Raw genomic sequence first — 16,035 nt, forward strand, 5'->3', positions numbered from 1 at the left:
GGTTTCAGTGTGGCTGATCTGGATCACTCTGGTTCTGCTCCTCACCCTGGACTGAATTAGCAGCCTGTCTTTCAACCGGTACCTCCCTTACCATTCTGGCATGGAGAGTGTGTGGGCTGGGATGGATTAATGATGTCAGGCCAGCAGTTTTGTCACAGCCACTCCCAGTCTGCGTATAAAGCCACTAATCACCAATCTACCTTCTGCAGACTGCTCCGAGTTCCTTGCTCATGCTAAATATTATTGTTGTGAGTTGTAGGTCTAGTGACTCATACTTTCCATTGACATCTTACTCATTCAGCCGCTACAATGGGAAGGAGTGGCTTTCTGCTGACACAGTGGTGAACACATTCCCACACACTTCTCCGTACAGCCATATTCAGCTGTGCTCCACAAAGTTCAGTTGTGCCTTACCTACCATTCTGCTCCTATGGCTATGGTGGCCTGTAAGTGGCGTAAATAATGATGTTTCAAGTTCAAAATGAAAGTTTTTAGCGAACAGAAAATCCATTCAATCATGCAGAAGAAACTCAATATAAATGCAGCCACTGGAATGATAATCCTTTTCCAGGTGAGCTCAAGGTTGCCCCCTATTTTGTCAAGTTTTCACAGCCGTAATGTTTTGTGATTTTGGCTCATGGCAATCTATCAGCCAACCTGAATGAACTAGCACTTGCAAAGACCAATGGATGCACTTCCTTATACCTTCTATTAAAAGTTGCACTTGAGTACATGGCGAATGCTATAGACGCTATAGTCAGTTTGCTGCTGACACATACATACGTTCTGTGCCTGCATAACTGGTGAGTAGCGTACATGGGTCTGCCAACAAACATTGCAGAGAGATACACAAAACAAACTAGTAAACCACAGAAAATCTGACATGTGCTCAGGATACTAGTTGCAAATTCATCTGATAAAAAGATTAATTTATAGTTAATAGCATTCTCAGCCCAAAATAAACATTAGAGGCGTAACAAGAAGAAACTTAATTAAATGCTAATGCCAGCTGCCTCTATATCAATTCAAAATGCACAATCTGCCGAAAAGGTCACTGATGAGGACTGACTAAAGCCAAATGCTTTGATCAAACAGCAAACATCACACATGGCCCAACAGCACCCAGTGTTTTCGTGTGCCGGGGCTGTAAAGTGTGTGAAAGTGAGTTTTAAATCTGTGCACAGTGGCAAGTGTTGAGTCATAAGTACTGACCAACAACCGAGTCAAATCTTAATAGACACAGTACACTCTGGTCCTTTCGTGGTGTTGGACAGTAAAAATAACACATAGTCCACCTTTCAGCTGCTGCTATTTTGCTTCTTCTGCTGTTCAAGGAAACATCTACTTAATGCTCCTGCAAGTGTGTGCTGCTGGGATTCTCTGTCACTAGCTAAGCTTTCTTGGTGTGTGTGTGTATGTGTGTGTTTGAGTGCACACTATGGGGAGTCAGCATACAGGCCCACTTCACGTGGTTCGGAAGGTGAAGGGCTATTAGGGGAAAGGTGAGTATGGGACTGCTGCTCTGGGTTACTCAGTAACTGGGGCTCGCTCCTTCCCCTCTTAGGCCTCTGGTGCTGTTCCTGTGCAACCACCCCCACACCTCCTACCAACCACACACACACACACACACACACACACTGCAGCTGTACCACTGAGTTTTCTCCTCATTTCTTGCGTTCCCTGTTTGAAAGAAGAAACAGTGAAGCAATACTCTAATTCTCATATTCATTTCTGTGTCGGAAAAACCTGAAAACTTGTGCGCATTCATATCTTTAACAAACAGGAGGGAGGCCACACAAGGGATTCACTTAAAACCAACAATTTATTAAACTAAGCTTAACACAAAAGCGACAATGGAGTGGGTTGATCAGCAATCTCTGTAATGAAAGAATGTGTGTCATGTGTGCTGTGGAGGCGTCGAAGGTGCAAAACCGACAATGATGTATGGTGGACATCAGCTGTAGGAAAGGAGAGACACGTGGAATTGTTTTCATAACGCTGACTTGTCTCCTTGCTTCCTTCACCTCAAGTCTTAGCTCCTCCCAACGAGGATGTGAGAGAGAGATAAGAAATCCTTGGTTCCATAGCGTCAGTATTAAGAAACATCAGTTACTTATGACGTGCTGTGGCACATGTGGGGGTGTGGAAATTATACGTCACGCCACTTTTACATAGGATACACCTGTATTTCCTCACATCAGCCCCCTCCAGAAGCCTCCTCACTCCTCTCCTAGAGGTACATTTAAGTGACTGGAAGTTCCTCCATGATGGCGGGAGGGGGGGAGAACAATGTCCGGGTCATGGGAGGAGAGAGGATGCGGGGTTGAATAAGTTAGCATAATGAAAAACCAGGGCCCATCTGTTACAGCCTGCAGGCATAGGTGAGCATAATCAGCTGACAACTCTCACATGTAAGCTGACTGACTACTGAAGTTGACCAGAACAGCTCCAAGACAGTAGGAGAGTCACAATATCCACAACAAAATGCCATTTCGTATTGATTTTGGAATTACGGAAAGTCTGAAGTAAAAGGGGGAAAAACATTTTTATCATGTTCACAAACGCAAAAACAAAATACTTTGGATGGAGGAACGATCACAGACAAGGCCAGGGTCAGCTGTAACATCTACGTCACTACAAAAAACAAATGGACTTACAGGAAATGTGGTGTTAACTTGTTGAATCTGATGCTAAATTTTAATTTAGCATTACCTTTATTGGTAGGATTATGGTATAGGCACTGCATGAACCAGAAACACAATATGGTTATTGTGACTATTCAGAAATGCCATTATTTGGTGTGTGGATGCTACTTGTTCAGAGGTACTCTACAAAAATGGGGTTAATTATGAGAATGCTTTCAGCCAGAAACTGTGAAACTGTTTACCATAAATATACAAAAGGTAGTGCGACAGAACCAATGTAGATGTTGCCACCTTTCACTGGATCACAGCCTCCTAAAGTTGCATTACCTTCCTGGCACTCTGGCGTCAAAACACAACAGTGTGTAATGTCGCTATACCTTTGTGCTCACAGCCATGTTTGTTTACTGTCCCTGAGCAGGGGCACATGAAAGTGGGGTGACTGGGTCTGTGGCCGTGACCCCGGCGACAAGAACAACCCCTGTCCCTGTAGACACTGCCTTTCTCCCTCTCCTGCACCAAACACAGCTCGGCCCTGGTCTGTTGCCTCAGGATGGGAGTCACGGGACTGTGCTTTGAAGAAGTGCACAGCAGGGCCACATTCGGACCAACGAGAGCGGCGACAGTGCTCTCTGTGTGAGTAATGATTGACAGCATGTTGGATAACTCAGAGGCATTAGTCATGGCGAATTTGTTACATGTTTGTTCTCTATTCTGTTAGTGTGAATAGGTCTGTCTGTCTGTCTGTCAGGTTCCCGGGTTTTGTCGTGTGCTAGTGGCAAACCTGGTGATCTTAAAACGGTTTGGCAAAAACAAACGTTTAATAGATTCATTTGTTATTATACTTAATATCTGCAAGCAAAGTAAGTACACGTTTCTGACCACCTCTTGGTTTATCATATTCAAAAAACGCTCTTTTGTGACGCATGCAACTTTGTAAGATGCCAGAGGAAAAAAAATATTTTTCATGGGGGAATAAAATCTAATAACAACACAGGACAGATCTGGCCATAAGTGAAACAATTCGGAAATCACTGAATATGGTTGTGCTCTGCCCAGGACTCTGTACAAAGTGTTCATACCAGCAAAAGCAAACATGTTTCTGCTGGGAGGAAAAGCTTACACAATGGAGTATCACAGCCACACGCAATACTGTACAAGCATTCTGGGGCACCATCGGGGGGTCCAACCTTTTCCAACAGCGTGAGGGCAAGGCAGCTCCATCATTGGCTAATCTTTGGCCGGAGAGAGCCAGTCATCTCTGCGCTCTCCTCTCATCCCACAACTAACCAAACACTGTGCTGTTAGTGTCTCTGATATGCTTTGTTTATCAGGCCACCTGGACATGCATCTGGTCAGCCAGGGAGTATGCCTGTCAATAGCAGTGCCAGATGGACGTGCATTAATAACCGTGTCTTGTGTGCCAAAATCACGAGCGGCAAATGGTGACTTTTGAGGCAGTTTTGAAGTTTCTGGAGCCTTGTGTTGTGTTGAGTGCACTGAGTGAAATGCTGATTAGGGTGATGGGAACAGCAGAGAATCAGAAAAGAAAATTAATTACTGTGCACTAGCGTTTCAGGTCAGTACTTCACAGTGTCCCCCTTCCTGTGCTAATAGACAAATTACATAATAGCCTCCAAAGAGAAAGAGCTTTGACATGAGGTAACCTTTCACAATAATAAAGGCGATGTGGAGAAATAATTAGGAGTTGTATTGATATGAGATAGGAGATATTTGAGCTTCATAATAAGATGGATGACCATGCCCCGTGCTTGAAGAAGTCGCTGCACAAAACATGGAGAGCATGTTACATAACTAATGTTCCAATGGGCTTAATAAGGTATGTTAGGAGTGAGGGGGATGGGTGACTCAATTCAAACCAAGAATTTGGCTGAGGTGATAAAATCCATAAACAAAGCATTCTCCAAGTATTGACCATGTTACACATAATGACTGATAAATTAGACTTGCAGGGTTGAACACATCTCATCTTGTAAAAAGATTTTGTTCAATGTTTAACAAGGGGGCAGGGCGTGATGCAACTGTCCATAATCTGCAAGTACAGCACAGTTTGTTAAATAAAAAATGCAATCAAAACAGATAACGCATTAACGTTGTACACCTTGCAGTGTTCTTGCAGCGTTCCTACGTTGTAGTGGCACAAAGTCCATTATTTCGTCATTGATTCCTTAACAGCTTCCTATAGGACAGGACGTTATCTGCGTGGGAAGAGAAGGCATTTCACCTGAACTGTGGTGTCACTGCCAAGAAAAATACCAACAGTGACTAATCCTGACTAATTGTAATGATTTTCAGTGGTGTGCACGGGGGGGTGGTGGGGGTGGGCCCAAAACGTGGGCTGAAGTGCCCTCCTGGGAGCCAAAACGCACGCTAAAGTGCCCTCTTGGCAGCCAAAGTGCCCTCCTAGGAGCCAAAACACGTGCTAAAGTGCCCTCTTGGCAGCCAAAGTGCCCTCCTAGGAGCCAAAACACGTGCTAAAGTGCCCTCTTGGCTGGTTAAAACATGATAAACTGCCCTTTTGGGTAGTAAAAACATTACTGTTGCAATGACTTTTATGTTGGGCCCTTTTTTGATCTATATTGAGCCAGAACTATATCTCACAGAACCAGTTTGGATTATCTGGTGCTAATATGGTGTTAAAATGCACTAGAATACAGGAAATGGCATCTAATTAATTGAAAATTTTCTGGGGGAGGACCCCCAGACCCTGCAAGGGATTTATTTCTTTCATACATCCATGTCTCTGTGTGTTCTTCACAGTCCAACATTGAATCTACACAGTTCTCGCGGATGCTGATGCTAACTACAAACTAACTTGAATAGTCTGTCTAGTTAGTCTGTTTTAAGGCTATATAATGTGCCATTTGCATAACATATAAACATGTCTAAAGTGTCCTCGAAAACACACGGAACTTAGTGCCCTCTTCAGTGGCGAAAACGCGCTGTATGTGCCCTTTTTTTTCTTTTCGCCCCTGTCCTTCAAAAGGTCTGTGCACGCCACTGATGATTTTAATATTCATTTTCCGCAGTATTGATATACCAATGCCAGCTGCGCCTTATTGTTAATGTTTACTACAGTTATTCTGCTGTTCTCTGCTACTAACAGAGAAAATATAATAATACAAAAAAATTATACCTTTAATGTCAGTATTTACTCGACATTGAAAATGGTATTGAATATCATATTTTTTAAGGTACTGTATTCAAGTTAGAAAGTCCAGTATTGTGACTAAACTACAGCGTTGACAGTTGACCTGTTAGGAAAACTGTATCAGCGACATGATGGCAGCATCCTATCAAGGACAAATTAGCTATAAATAACGTGTCATTGGTCTACTCAGTTAATACAGTGAAATCCATCACTCTGTCCATTAAAGATAGATACACAGTAAAATTATCAAGGGCTAAATCAAAAGGTAGCTCTTCCCACATTTGTCTTGAATTTGAACTGTATCTTAAATGCAACACATTAGAACAGCATCACTATGCCGTGACACAAAAGCTAGGGCTGAGCAACATGGAGTAAATCAAATACAACAATATTTGTTTTAATAAATACCTAAGTATCAACATTGCAATGACATGGAGTGCTGCAGGGCTGATGTTTATTTGTAGGTTTTGTTCAACAAGATAATCTTCACAAATTAACAGCGCCTCCATGAATTTTGAAGCATAAATGCAATCTGCAGAAGTGTAAAGCTAACGTTAGAATATAAACCATCTACACTACAGTCACACAACTTCACGTCGCCACCACATTGAGGCTGAAAAGCCGTACTCAGTGTGATGACAATCGGTAGTCTCATTAAGCCACTTGACAGCAACCGCCTTTTCTACGACACGTAAAAACTTCCAAATTTACAAGTGGGGTGTTAAGCAACTATTTAATTTAATTTAACATACTTTATTAATCCCGAGGGGAAATTCAATTTTTTCACTCTGTTGTCAATTACACACAGGTCCGAACACACATGCACAAACAGGACCTATACATGCACTTAGCGGAGAGATGTCAGAGTGGGGCTGCCCATGACAGGCACTCCAAGCAGTTGGGGGGTTCTTTATGTGGTAGAACGAAACACCAAAGTCTCTTAAGCTTGTGATAACCACAGACCTTATTTCAGGCAGCTAACCAAAAAACTAATTAAAAAAACCCACTGACTTCGAGACGAGGGAACCAGGAGTGCTAAAATGCAAACTCATTTCCGGATTTTAGAACTTGTTCCTACTGCACTCTTTTGTAGTCTTGACTATTGGTGCTTTTACAAATATTTACACATTGATGTCACATGATTTTTGATAAATAATCATCAGTAATGGATATATAATGACGATGTGGGTAAAGGCAACAGCTAGAGCAGTCTGGTAAGTTCAGAAAATGGCATTACATCCTGTTATGCAGCCAACACTTACAGTATTACAATATCCAAAATCTACTACAATATTTAGTCTCATATCATGATATTAATATAATATGGGTGTATTGTCCAGCCCTAATAAAACCCTCATTCCTCTTGTTATACGAGTTACCAAATCCTCCTTTGAAGAGCTGATGATTCATTTCCGAGGGAGGAAGCAACTCATGACATTTCTACGCATGAACGTAGAGAAAGAGCAGCATTAATTCAGTAAGCTGTGCATTGGTGTGAGTCATTTTACTTTCAGAGTTTCTGCTGAGGCAATAGATAAGACTCAAGTTGTTAGCTCTGGATCGACATTAATCACCAGTCACTGGAGCGAGAGGGAGGGGGGAAAAAACTCAATATTATCCTTTAACCCAGATTCCTGCTGGTCTCATGCTTCAGCAGGCAAAAGCTTGGTGACCGCTGTCATATGGAGCGGATGATGGGATGAATGTTTGCCACCCTGCTCACCACTACCTGCCTCTAAGTGGTGACTCCATCACCTCTGACATCTGCTAACTCATTAATACAGCCACCGGTACAAAAAAGCTCTCACATGCTGATCTGTGAAGGCCCACATGTATTCACACACAACTGATGTGAAGCTGAGTAAGTGAGGGCGTGCACTGGACATTATGTTGTTATTCAATAATCCTGCTTCTCAAACATCATCCGACTTTCTGCCAGAGTGCTGAGTAAAACCACTCAATGATCCAACTTGTATCCAAGCGGAGCCAAGCAGAACTGGAAGAGAGAACCAGTCTATTTAAAGGACTCAAGAGCGCCTGTCCAGATGCTGAACTTTGTGGTATTCCATTTATTCCCAGTACTCAATGTCCTGGCCAATGATATCTGAGTAACATCCGGTGAGCTGGGGAAATCCTGGGCCTCAGAGCTGGCAGTGCTGCCAAGATCAGGCCTGCTGCCATGAACCTTGATGTCAGATAGCAGAAATGAAATGCTGCCTCTCAGGCCAGATACCATAACAACAGACCGGATCAATATTCACTTATCTTTACTGTTTCAGTTCTGCTTTATTGGGGATTACGTGGGCTGGGTGGTGTCAGATTTTCACTGATTTGACATTTATAGGCCATCGTGTCACAACAATCCAATGCTGTGGAGTTTTACTTTTGAAAGAGATTGGGATCACTATTGGGATCAACTGTACTGCATGTGCTTAAACTGTGGCTACTTCAACGACAATATTATATTATCTTTTAAGTAGCCACAGTTTAATGATGAAGAGGGCCAATTCAGGAATGGTATCCTCTCAAATCCTGCAATTCTCTCCATCTGTTCTATGAGCGGTCAAGGTTGACTTGTGTTTTTGCCTGTGTTCCCTGACTGCTCCTTTTAGTTTGTTTTTTGTCATTTCTTTTCTTTTCTCTTTAATGATCTCAGCCGCAGACAGGCATAAAGAATAACTACAGTATATAGAAACAGCCAGTCTTCTTGCTGATCATCATGTTTGCTTACATAGGTCATATGAAGGCATCTTTATTAAATTCAAACTGTTTCATAACCACTTAAAAACTCCTTCTGACTGCTTTAAATATAAAAAAAATATTAAGTGTATTGAGCCCAAAAGATAGAACATTGTAAATAAGTAAGTACTTATGTCCACAAATCCAAAAATCGCTGTCGAGCTTAATGCTCTGCTAATGTTAAATTCAACATTTTTACTCCATCTGACACAACATAATGTGTTTTAAATGGTCAAAGAAATGTAGAAATAAGGGTAAATGACTGCTTCCAGCGTCATTACAGTCTTGTTTATAAATCTTAGTCAGCATTGTAGACATTTTCTGAAAAGCCAAAAGAGAGGGTAAGACACATTTTCCATTTTATCTCTACAACTCAAAACAGTTGAGATTAAAATAAACACAACTTCTGAGGTTCCTCTTAACATAGTGGCTGAAATTTACTGCCTACTCGTAAGTGTGGAAAAATAAGACAAGCCTCTTAAATGAAGTCTTTTTCTTTTTATGTAATGCTCAGTTTTTCAATAAAAATACATTGTTTTGTACACCTATAGAGCATAATTAAATAAACAGAGTACATGGCGTGAAAACAGACAGAAAGGAGGAGGCATATGTGGTTCACAGAGAGAAAAATAATAAGCTGACTGCCTACTGCAGTGAAAGTAAATGGATCATACACATATAATGTTCTTTTCTCCTGGCACACAGGAGTGTCTGTCTCTGAGGTCAGCACACAGCCCACATTTCCCACAAAGAACCCCACCTTAACAACTACGGTTATATACATTTGTGTTATTATGCTGTACAAATTACACAGCTCTTTAAATAACCTGCTGGTGGTCCTTTGATGGGGCTCACCTCGTGTTTTTGTGATCAAACAGGTGGGACATAAGTGTCTCTCAGGACAGCAAGGTCTGAACCTGCTGAGGTGATCTGGGTAGCAGGTTCTCTGGGTCTTTGTAGCTGTTAGCTGGGCTGGTCAGCGCTGTGTAAACCTCTCCATACGCTCTGCACACCAGCTCTGTGGACTGACGAAAAATCTGCTCCCTGCACAAACAGATAAAACTTTTAGAATCACAAAACAAAGTGGCAGCAGTGAGTGGGCCTTTAAATTACAACATTTCTAGTCTAAATCAGACGAGCAGAGCTGTGCTGTGATTAGTCACTGATCAACAGCTGAATAAGTTAGCCATGAGTAAGAATTTGTCCTAATTACTTTTTTTTTGTTCAGTGACCATTGTGTGCCCCTGCTGTGTCAAAACAATGAGCAGCAGTATGTGGTGCATACTGCCATCTACGGTTACAAATCACAGCATAAATGTACAAGTGTGTCAGCCACAGGAACATGTGCTGCTGGAGCAACAAAAAGAGTCCCTCTAATCAGATTTGCAGCCATCTTTCAATCTAAAATTGTTTTCAGTTTCATGGATTTCTAGATCAGTCTCTGCCGTTTCAAATCAAATTCAGTTCATATCATACAGATTTTTATTTATCTTTAGTGCAGCAACAATTAGTCAACTAAAAGAAAATTATTTGTCAACTGTTCTGGTAAGCAATTACCTGTTTTAGTCAAACAAAAATGCAAAACATTTGATTTTTCCAAGCTCTCAACTAATCCTACATATTAATACATTTTATATTTTTGAGCTGTCATCAACACGACAGTCACAGCTTGATTTTCTTTGTCATTTACTTTAAGGCCACACTGATTTATGAGTCACTTGTAGTATTTTTTATAGAAATCTAATTAGAAACAACATATTCTGTTCTGACGGCACAGTGGTGCAGCAGTTAGCATTGTCGGCTCACAGCAAGAGGGTTGGGGGGATTTGCATCCTTTCTGTGCTGAGTTTGCATGTTCTCCCCATGTCAGCGTGGGTTTTACCCGGGTACGTTGGCTTCCTCCACAGTTCAAAGACACAAAGGCTAGATTAATTGGTGACTCTGAATTGACATTTTTTTTCCCGTCTTTCTATTCTTTTTGAATGTGTTTATTATTTTAAAAATCTCTTATGTCTAGGATATGTTGTTAATTGACTGAGTGATCTGTTTTTATGTATTGAGTGTTGTATGTTTTTTAGTATGAACCTTGAGTCTGATAATAATAATAAACTGACAGTAGGTGTGAATGTGAGTGTGAATGGTTGTCTGTCTCTATGTGTCAGCCCTGTGATAGTCTGGCAACCTGTCCAGGGTGTACCCTGCCTCTCACCCAATGTCAGTTAGGATAGGCTCCAGCCCCGCAACAGGATAAGTGGTCACAGAAAATGAATGAATATCTTGTTCTGCTTCTTTAGTTTTTCATCAAGTTATTTGCCATTAAAACCATATACCATTAAGTAATGAAGATAGTACAGTCTCTATAAACAGTTATTTGCATATGTACGTAGACTCTATAGGACAAGATCAAAAGCATTCAGGTGACCGTTTTTAATCTGACTAGTACTGAACAATCACATCTGACCGTCAGGTTTGTGTGTGAATGCAATCTTGGAACCCATTAGCTATCATCTCTATCTATCTATCCATCCATCCATCCATCCATTTTCAACCACTTTTCCGAGGCCATGTCGCGGGGGCAGCAGGCTGAGCAAAGTACTCCAGACGCCCATCTCCCCAGCAATTCAGCCCAATAGCATTCTAGGTGTTGTCTGACAATCTGATGTTTTTCAAATTTATCTGCATTAATTTGCCAATTTCAGTTTATGGCGATTAGCTGAAATGGCCGGAACACAGAAGAGCAAGTCTTGGTCCAGCTCTCCGCAGGCTACACGTGAATGGCCCAAAATACTGACAGTGGACCCCAGGGGCTTATTGTCGTCAAACTGATTATCAGTGGGTTCTGAGATTGGACATAATGTGACTATTTCTTGCAGTGGAGTACAAATGGAGGATGCAACAGTGTGACTGAAGAGCCCAGTGAGAGGGCTCAAGGACACAGTGGGAGAGCCTCAGTTGTATCCAACTCAGGCTCTTGAGATCCATATTTTTAATTGGCCCACAGAGAACAGAACCATAGTGCTGTGTACAACACCTTACTCTGCAGCAAGTGCGCTAATGCGAAATGTGAAACAACGGGAGACTAAAAGTACATTCCCATTATTTGTGCACTCCAGGAGTGTTTTCAGAGTGCTGGAGGGTGTTTTTGTGTATTTAGGTGAGCAGAGAAGCAGACTTGAGAGACAGTGGGAAAGAGAGAGAGCGAAAGACAAAGAGGAGGAATGATTTCAGGGAACGAGTGTGAGTGAGAAATGGACCAGAAGCTAATTAATGGCGTCCTGCCCATCAGTCCTCCCATGTCCATTAATAGAGAACATTAACCTGAGGTACAGAGTGCTCCTCAAGCCTGCTGCACTTCCCAGTAAACGTGACTCATAGAAAGAGCCCTCCAATGTAGCAGCTGGATTGAGCTAAAAGCATTCGCATTTTCTGATCAGTAAGACAAATACAGGCAGTCCTGCTGACCACTCTCTCAATGTGTTGGTGGCTTTAGCAATTTAACATCCAAACTCCCCGTGCATTTAGTTGAGTGTTTTGTTTGGAATGCAGTAATGATCGTATTACATCTCGGAAACTAATGAATGTTGAACATGATTAGGCCAACGCTCCTGTTCTATTTTTATCACTCTGAATATGCTCTTTACCCTGTTGAAACACCATGTGATGTTGTAAACATTTACCACAAAGCCTGAGTATTGCATGTTTGCTATTCTTTCCTAAACAGGGAGATCTACTGTCAACACTAGGGACAGGAACTCACTTGATGGCTGCGCTGAGCAGGAAGTTGAGCTGTGGCATCACAAGCGTGTCAGGCGACGACAAGTACCGATCAAACTGGACCTGTTGTTCGTGCAAGAGGGTTAAGAGCAGGTGATGAGTCAAAGAATCCAAATCATTAGGTGGAAATTTACTGAGTCCTGCAGGAAGAATCACCTCATTGTTAAACACAGTTTAACTCACCATCGCTGCTTTCACAGAAGAGCTGTCCATGCTGGGAAGGAGGGACAAAGGGCCCTGAGACAGAAGAGGAAACATCATCTTAGAATTCCACTCAAGGTCACAGTGTTGGATCTCAGAACCAAACCAAAGTCAAGTGGCTGAGGTCCGTCATTCATTTATTCAGGTTTGCAAAAAAACATGAATGACCCTATCTGGAGCCAGTGTTTGGTTTGTCCATTCTGGGCTATTGTAGAAACATCACGGTGAAACATGGCGACTCTGTAGATGAGGACCTGCTTCCTATGTAGATATAAACGCCTCATTCTAAGGTAATCAAAACACAACAATTATTTTTCAGGCGATTGTACACTACAGAAAATATATTTTGTTTCTGCAAACGTATCTTTCTAAATCCTAAACAATGAAACTATAAGAGAATTTTAAAACAACAACACATCATTTGTCTCACACCTTCATATTCTTTATGAGACAAACTACCAAACAAAAAAAACAACAAAAAAAACAACAGGGCTGAAAAATAATGACCTGTATAATAATAATATAATGCCACTTTATCTCAATAAATATAAATAATGTCTCTTGTATCATGCTTGCTTACTGTTTATGGCTGACTGGTTGGTTAAACATCAGTTTGATGTCATGGGTTGTGGTAGCACGTCATAGGTTCATAATGTTGGTGATTTAATAATAAAATAAACAAGAGAAATTCCCACCCTTAATCTTGATAGGTAAAGATATGACTGGCTTTGTGAACACACCAGCGGGTACCTTTAAAGCAATTAGCTCACACTGATTATCCAGAATGGCAACATTAAGTCGAGCTTAAATGCCTAAATTGCCAACATTAAAAGCAGCAAATAGAAGGCAGTGCAAGGGTCAAAGCTTCAGTGCAGCACCTTGGGAGATTTTATGGGGAAATGGGCACATTAACAAACATGCTATGAGCCTGCAGACTCATCTGCTTGCTATAAGCCAGTGTTGTTTTAATCACTGTTTTCTTGTGTTTGACTTGTTCATCTGATGAATCATAGAAAATTACAGGGAGAAAACGTTAAGCCGATAGTGAAAGTAAACCTGAAAAGTCTAAAATAAACCTGGGGATTCTGTTCAGTCGTTCACATCTGGTATGCCGTCGAGTGTGGACAGCTAGACTTAATCTTTTCAAACAGAAGACTATTTAAAGAAAACCCAAGACAGGCCACCCGAGGAGAGAGGTAGTCTGCAGAAGAATGACAGTTCTTGATTGAGCTTTGCGTTGAGCTGCAGCAGCAGGGTGTGGTGTGTCCTGACATGACCCAGGGTTTCAAGACTCGCATGCTAAGCCACAACTATGGGTCTCAGTCAGTCCACTGGCAAAGCGTGTTACATAAAGCGAAGAAGGCTCTGGGGCATCAGCTCTCTCATCTGCACAGGACAATTTGGAAGAAGCTATAATATTTGTAATAGAACATAATGTGATCTGCTTCCCTCTGTCCCTTTCTCATCTGAACATGCGACTGAAATAGTATTATGCCCTAATAAAGACATTGGTCATGTGGGAAGCACAGCAATAGCTGGTGTAGAGCCAAAAAGGTAGAGTAAGCTGTAATGTTAGGGCCTGTGCAATACAAAAAAGAGGAGGAACATTAGGTAGTCGAACAGGAGAAATGTGGAAAAAAATCCACAGTTCTATAACATCATGAGTGAGTGCATGTGTATGTGTAGTGAAGTGTTCCATCAGAGACCTGCTCAGCATCATGCTGTTGGACACAGCTGTAGATGTAACTCAGTCCAGCTCTGGTCAACACGTAGGATGCCTGCTCGTTGATCAGAGTGTCAAGGTGAGCCTCGATCTAGAAAATGTGGGAGAGAGTGGCTTAAAATCCAGTCCAAGCCTGCATTGTGAGCCAGTGGTACTTGTGGTTAATAGAGAACCGCTGTGCTATTGATAATGAAACTTCCACAGGAGCTCTTGTGGTGCTCAATTACAAAAGACATGCTAAAAATAGAGGATAGATGGCGCATTTGAGCATGAACAACAATACATGACGCACACCCTTCTGTGAGACAGCAAATGAAATCCTTTTAATAAAAGATTTTGGCTCTATGGGCTTTAATGAAAGGAACGAGAATAATTAACTCTTTTCAATGAACAATACTCTTTCAGCACAGATAATGACCATAAGCTGAGTTCTAATGTTAGATAACATTAGTGTTTCATGACTCAGTTTGTAGTGGCCAACTAAGGTGTGGTCTCTCATTATTATTTTCATGCCCTTGAGTAATTGTAATGAAATGTAAATAAATACTTAAAACATGGGAAAATTATTATTTTAATTGTCTGATTCACTATTATTTTTTTGATAAATGCTTGCAGTTAGGACAGACCTGGAACTCGAGCATCTCAAGCCTCTTGTCAGTGAACTCAAAGAGAGCAAGGGTTGTCTTCATGACATACAGTGAGTTGACCATGTAGGTAGCCATATCAGCAGTGCCGAGGTTACTGGCTGACACAGTGCATAACTGCAGCAGGGGATCCAAGATGCAAGAGAGGACCTGGTAAAGACAAAATAAGACAGAGCCAGATGTGTGAAAAACTCACTGACTTTGATTAACGGGTGACTAAAGCAAATATTATCACATTTATATTCTATTAATTTAAGAGAAACAGCATGGTTACAATATGACAAGAAGGGAAGACAAATTTGACTTTTTATAACTTTTTTTTTCAATGTTCACCTGCTTACAAGATTTTATTGCAAACAAATAAATAAATTTAAAACCAGAAACAGAAAAAATGTTGCAACATCTGTCACTTTTTTTTTTTTTTTTTTTTTTTTTAAAGCTGCTGTGAATTCAGGCATTTAGGCCAGATTTTACCTGTGCAAAGTCAGCCTGGCGGGCATCCAGAGGAACTACTGATGAGTCGTGGGAGGCCAGCACCTCCCTGAGGAGGGACAGGGTCTGAGTGAGGGAGGCTGTAGGTCCCAGGTCTGCAGGAGGCAGCTCCACCTGCCAAGGCAGACAGGATGAAAAGAAGAGACAGAGCAAAAGAGCAAAGTTATTCTTGAAGAGGTTAGTTGCGTGTGGGCTGTAGCTTTCACCGAGACAAGCAGCCCTCACAACATTATCAAAGCATTAAACATCCCTAATGAGCAGCATGATAGACTGAATATACAACTGCTTCCTGCTGCTACTCTGAGCCGCAGCTTGTTCAGAGTCTGTTGAGCTTTTTTGTTTAATGAAGAGGGTTTTGATTTCATTGGCTTCTGGATACACAACACAGAACTGAGCCCAGCCACCGTTGTCCACCTAATAGAGCAAATTATGAGAAGGCTGTGTTCCTGGCATTAGCTCGAATTGACACCAAAACCCTGAGGGCCTCAAATTTGATTAACACCAAGCTACAGGGATAATTCTTGTAACTGCTATTGATCTGGACACAGTCAGCGTGTTATGTGGAAGAGCTCCTGCTCGTGCTGAGGTATATTTGGATGGCAATTTGACTTAACGGTAACAAGTTTGGTGTTTTTTGGCAGCTAGCGC

General features: G+C 41.6%; 1 protein-coding gene and 1 long non-coding RNA gene across 4 annotated transcripts in view; one reads left to right on the forward strand and one right to left on the reverse strand.

Moving 5' to 3' along the window:
• Positions 1–16,035, forward strand: part of LOC125888668 (uncharacterized) — a 17,643-nt gene continuing 1,608 nt past the window's right edge. The window contains exons 1-3 of one of the 2 annotated variants that reach the window (XR_007449350.1): positions 1–3,278; positions 12,275–12,420; positions 12,528–12,818. This is a non-coding gene — a long non-coding RNA (uncharacterized LOC125888668). The remainder of the gene's footprint in view (positions 3,279–12,274; positions 12,421–12,527; positions 12,819–16,035) is intronic. The other variant, XR_007449349.1, reaches the window with a different exon arrangement.
• cog6 (component of oligomeric golgi complex 6) overlaps positions 9,037–16,035 on the reverse strand; it is a 22,311-nt gene continuing 15,312 nt past the window's right edge. The window contains exons 14-19 of one of the 2 annotated variants that reach the window (XM_049576151.1): positions 15,370–15,501; positions 14,878–15,045; positions 14,235–14,342; positions 12,511–12,564; positions 12,311–12,390; positions 9,037–9,597 (exon numbers count right to left, since the gene is read on the reverse strand). In XM_049576151.1, coding sequence (XP_049432108.1) covers positions 9,450–9,597; positions 12,311–12,390; positions 12,511–12,564; positions 14,235–14,342; positions 14,878–15,045; positions 15,370–15,501 — 690 coding nt within the window. In that variant the 3' untranslated portion in view covers positions 9,037–9,449. Of the gene's footprint in view, positions 9,598–12,310; positions 12,391–12,510; positions 12,565–12,685; positions 12,814–14,234; positions 14,343–14,877; positions 15,046–15,369; positions 15,502–16,035 lie in introns of those variants that run through there. The other variant, XM_049576152.1, reaches the window with a different exon arrangement.

The sequence above is a fragment of the Epinephelus fuscoguttatus genome, linkage group LG5 (genome assembly GCF_011397635.1).
Source record: "Epinephelus fuscoguttatus linkage group LG5, E.fuscoguttatus.final_Chr_v1".
NCBI lineage: Eukaryota > Metazoa > Chordata > Actinopteri > Perciformes > Serranidae > Epinephelus > Epinephelus fuscoguttatus.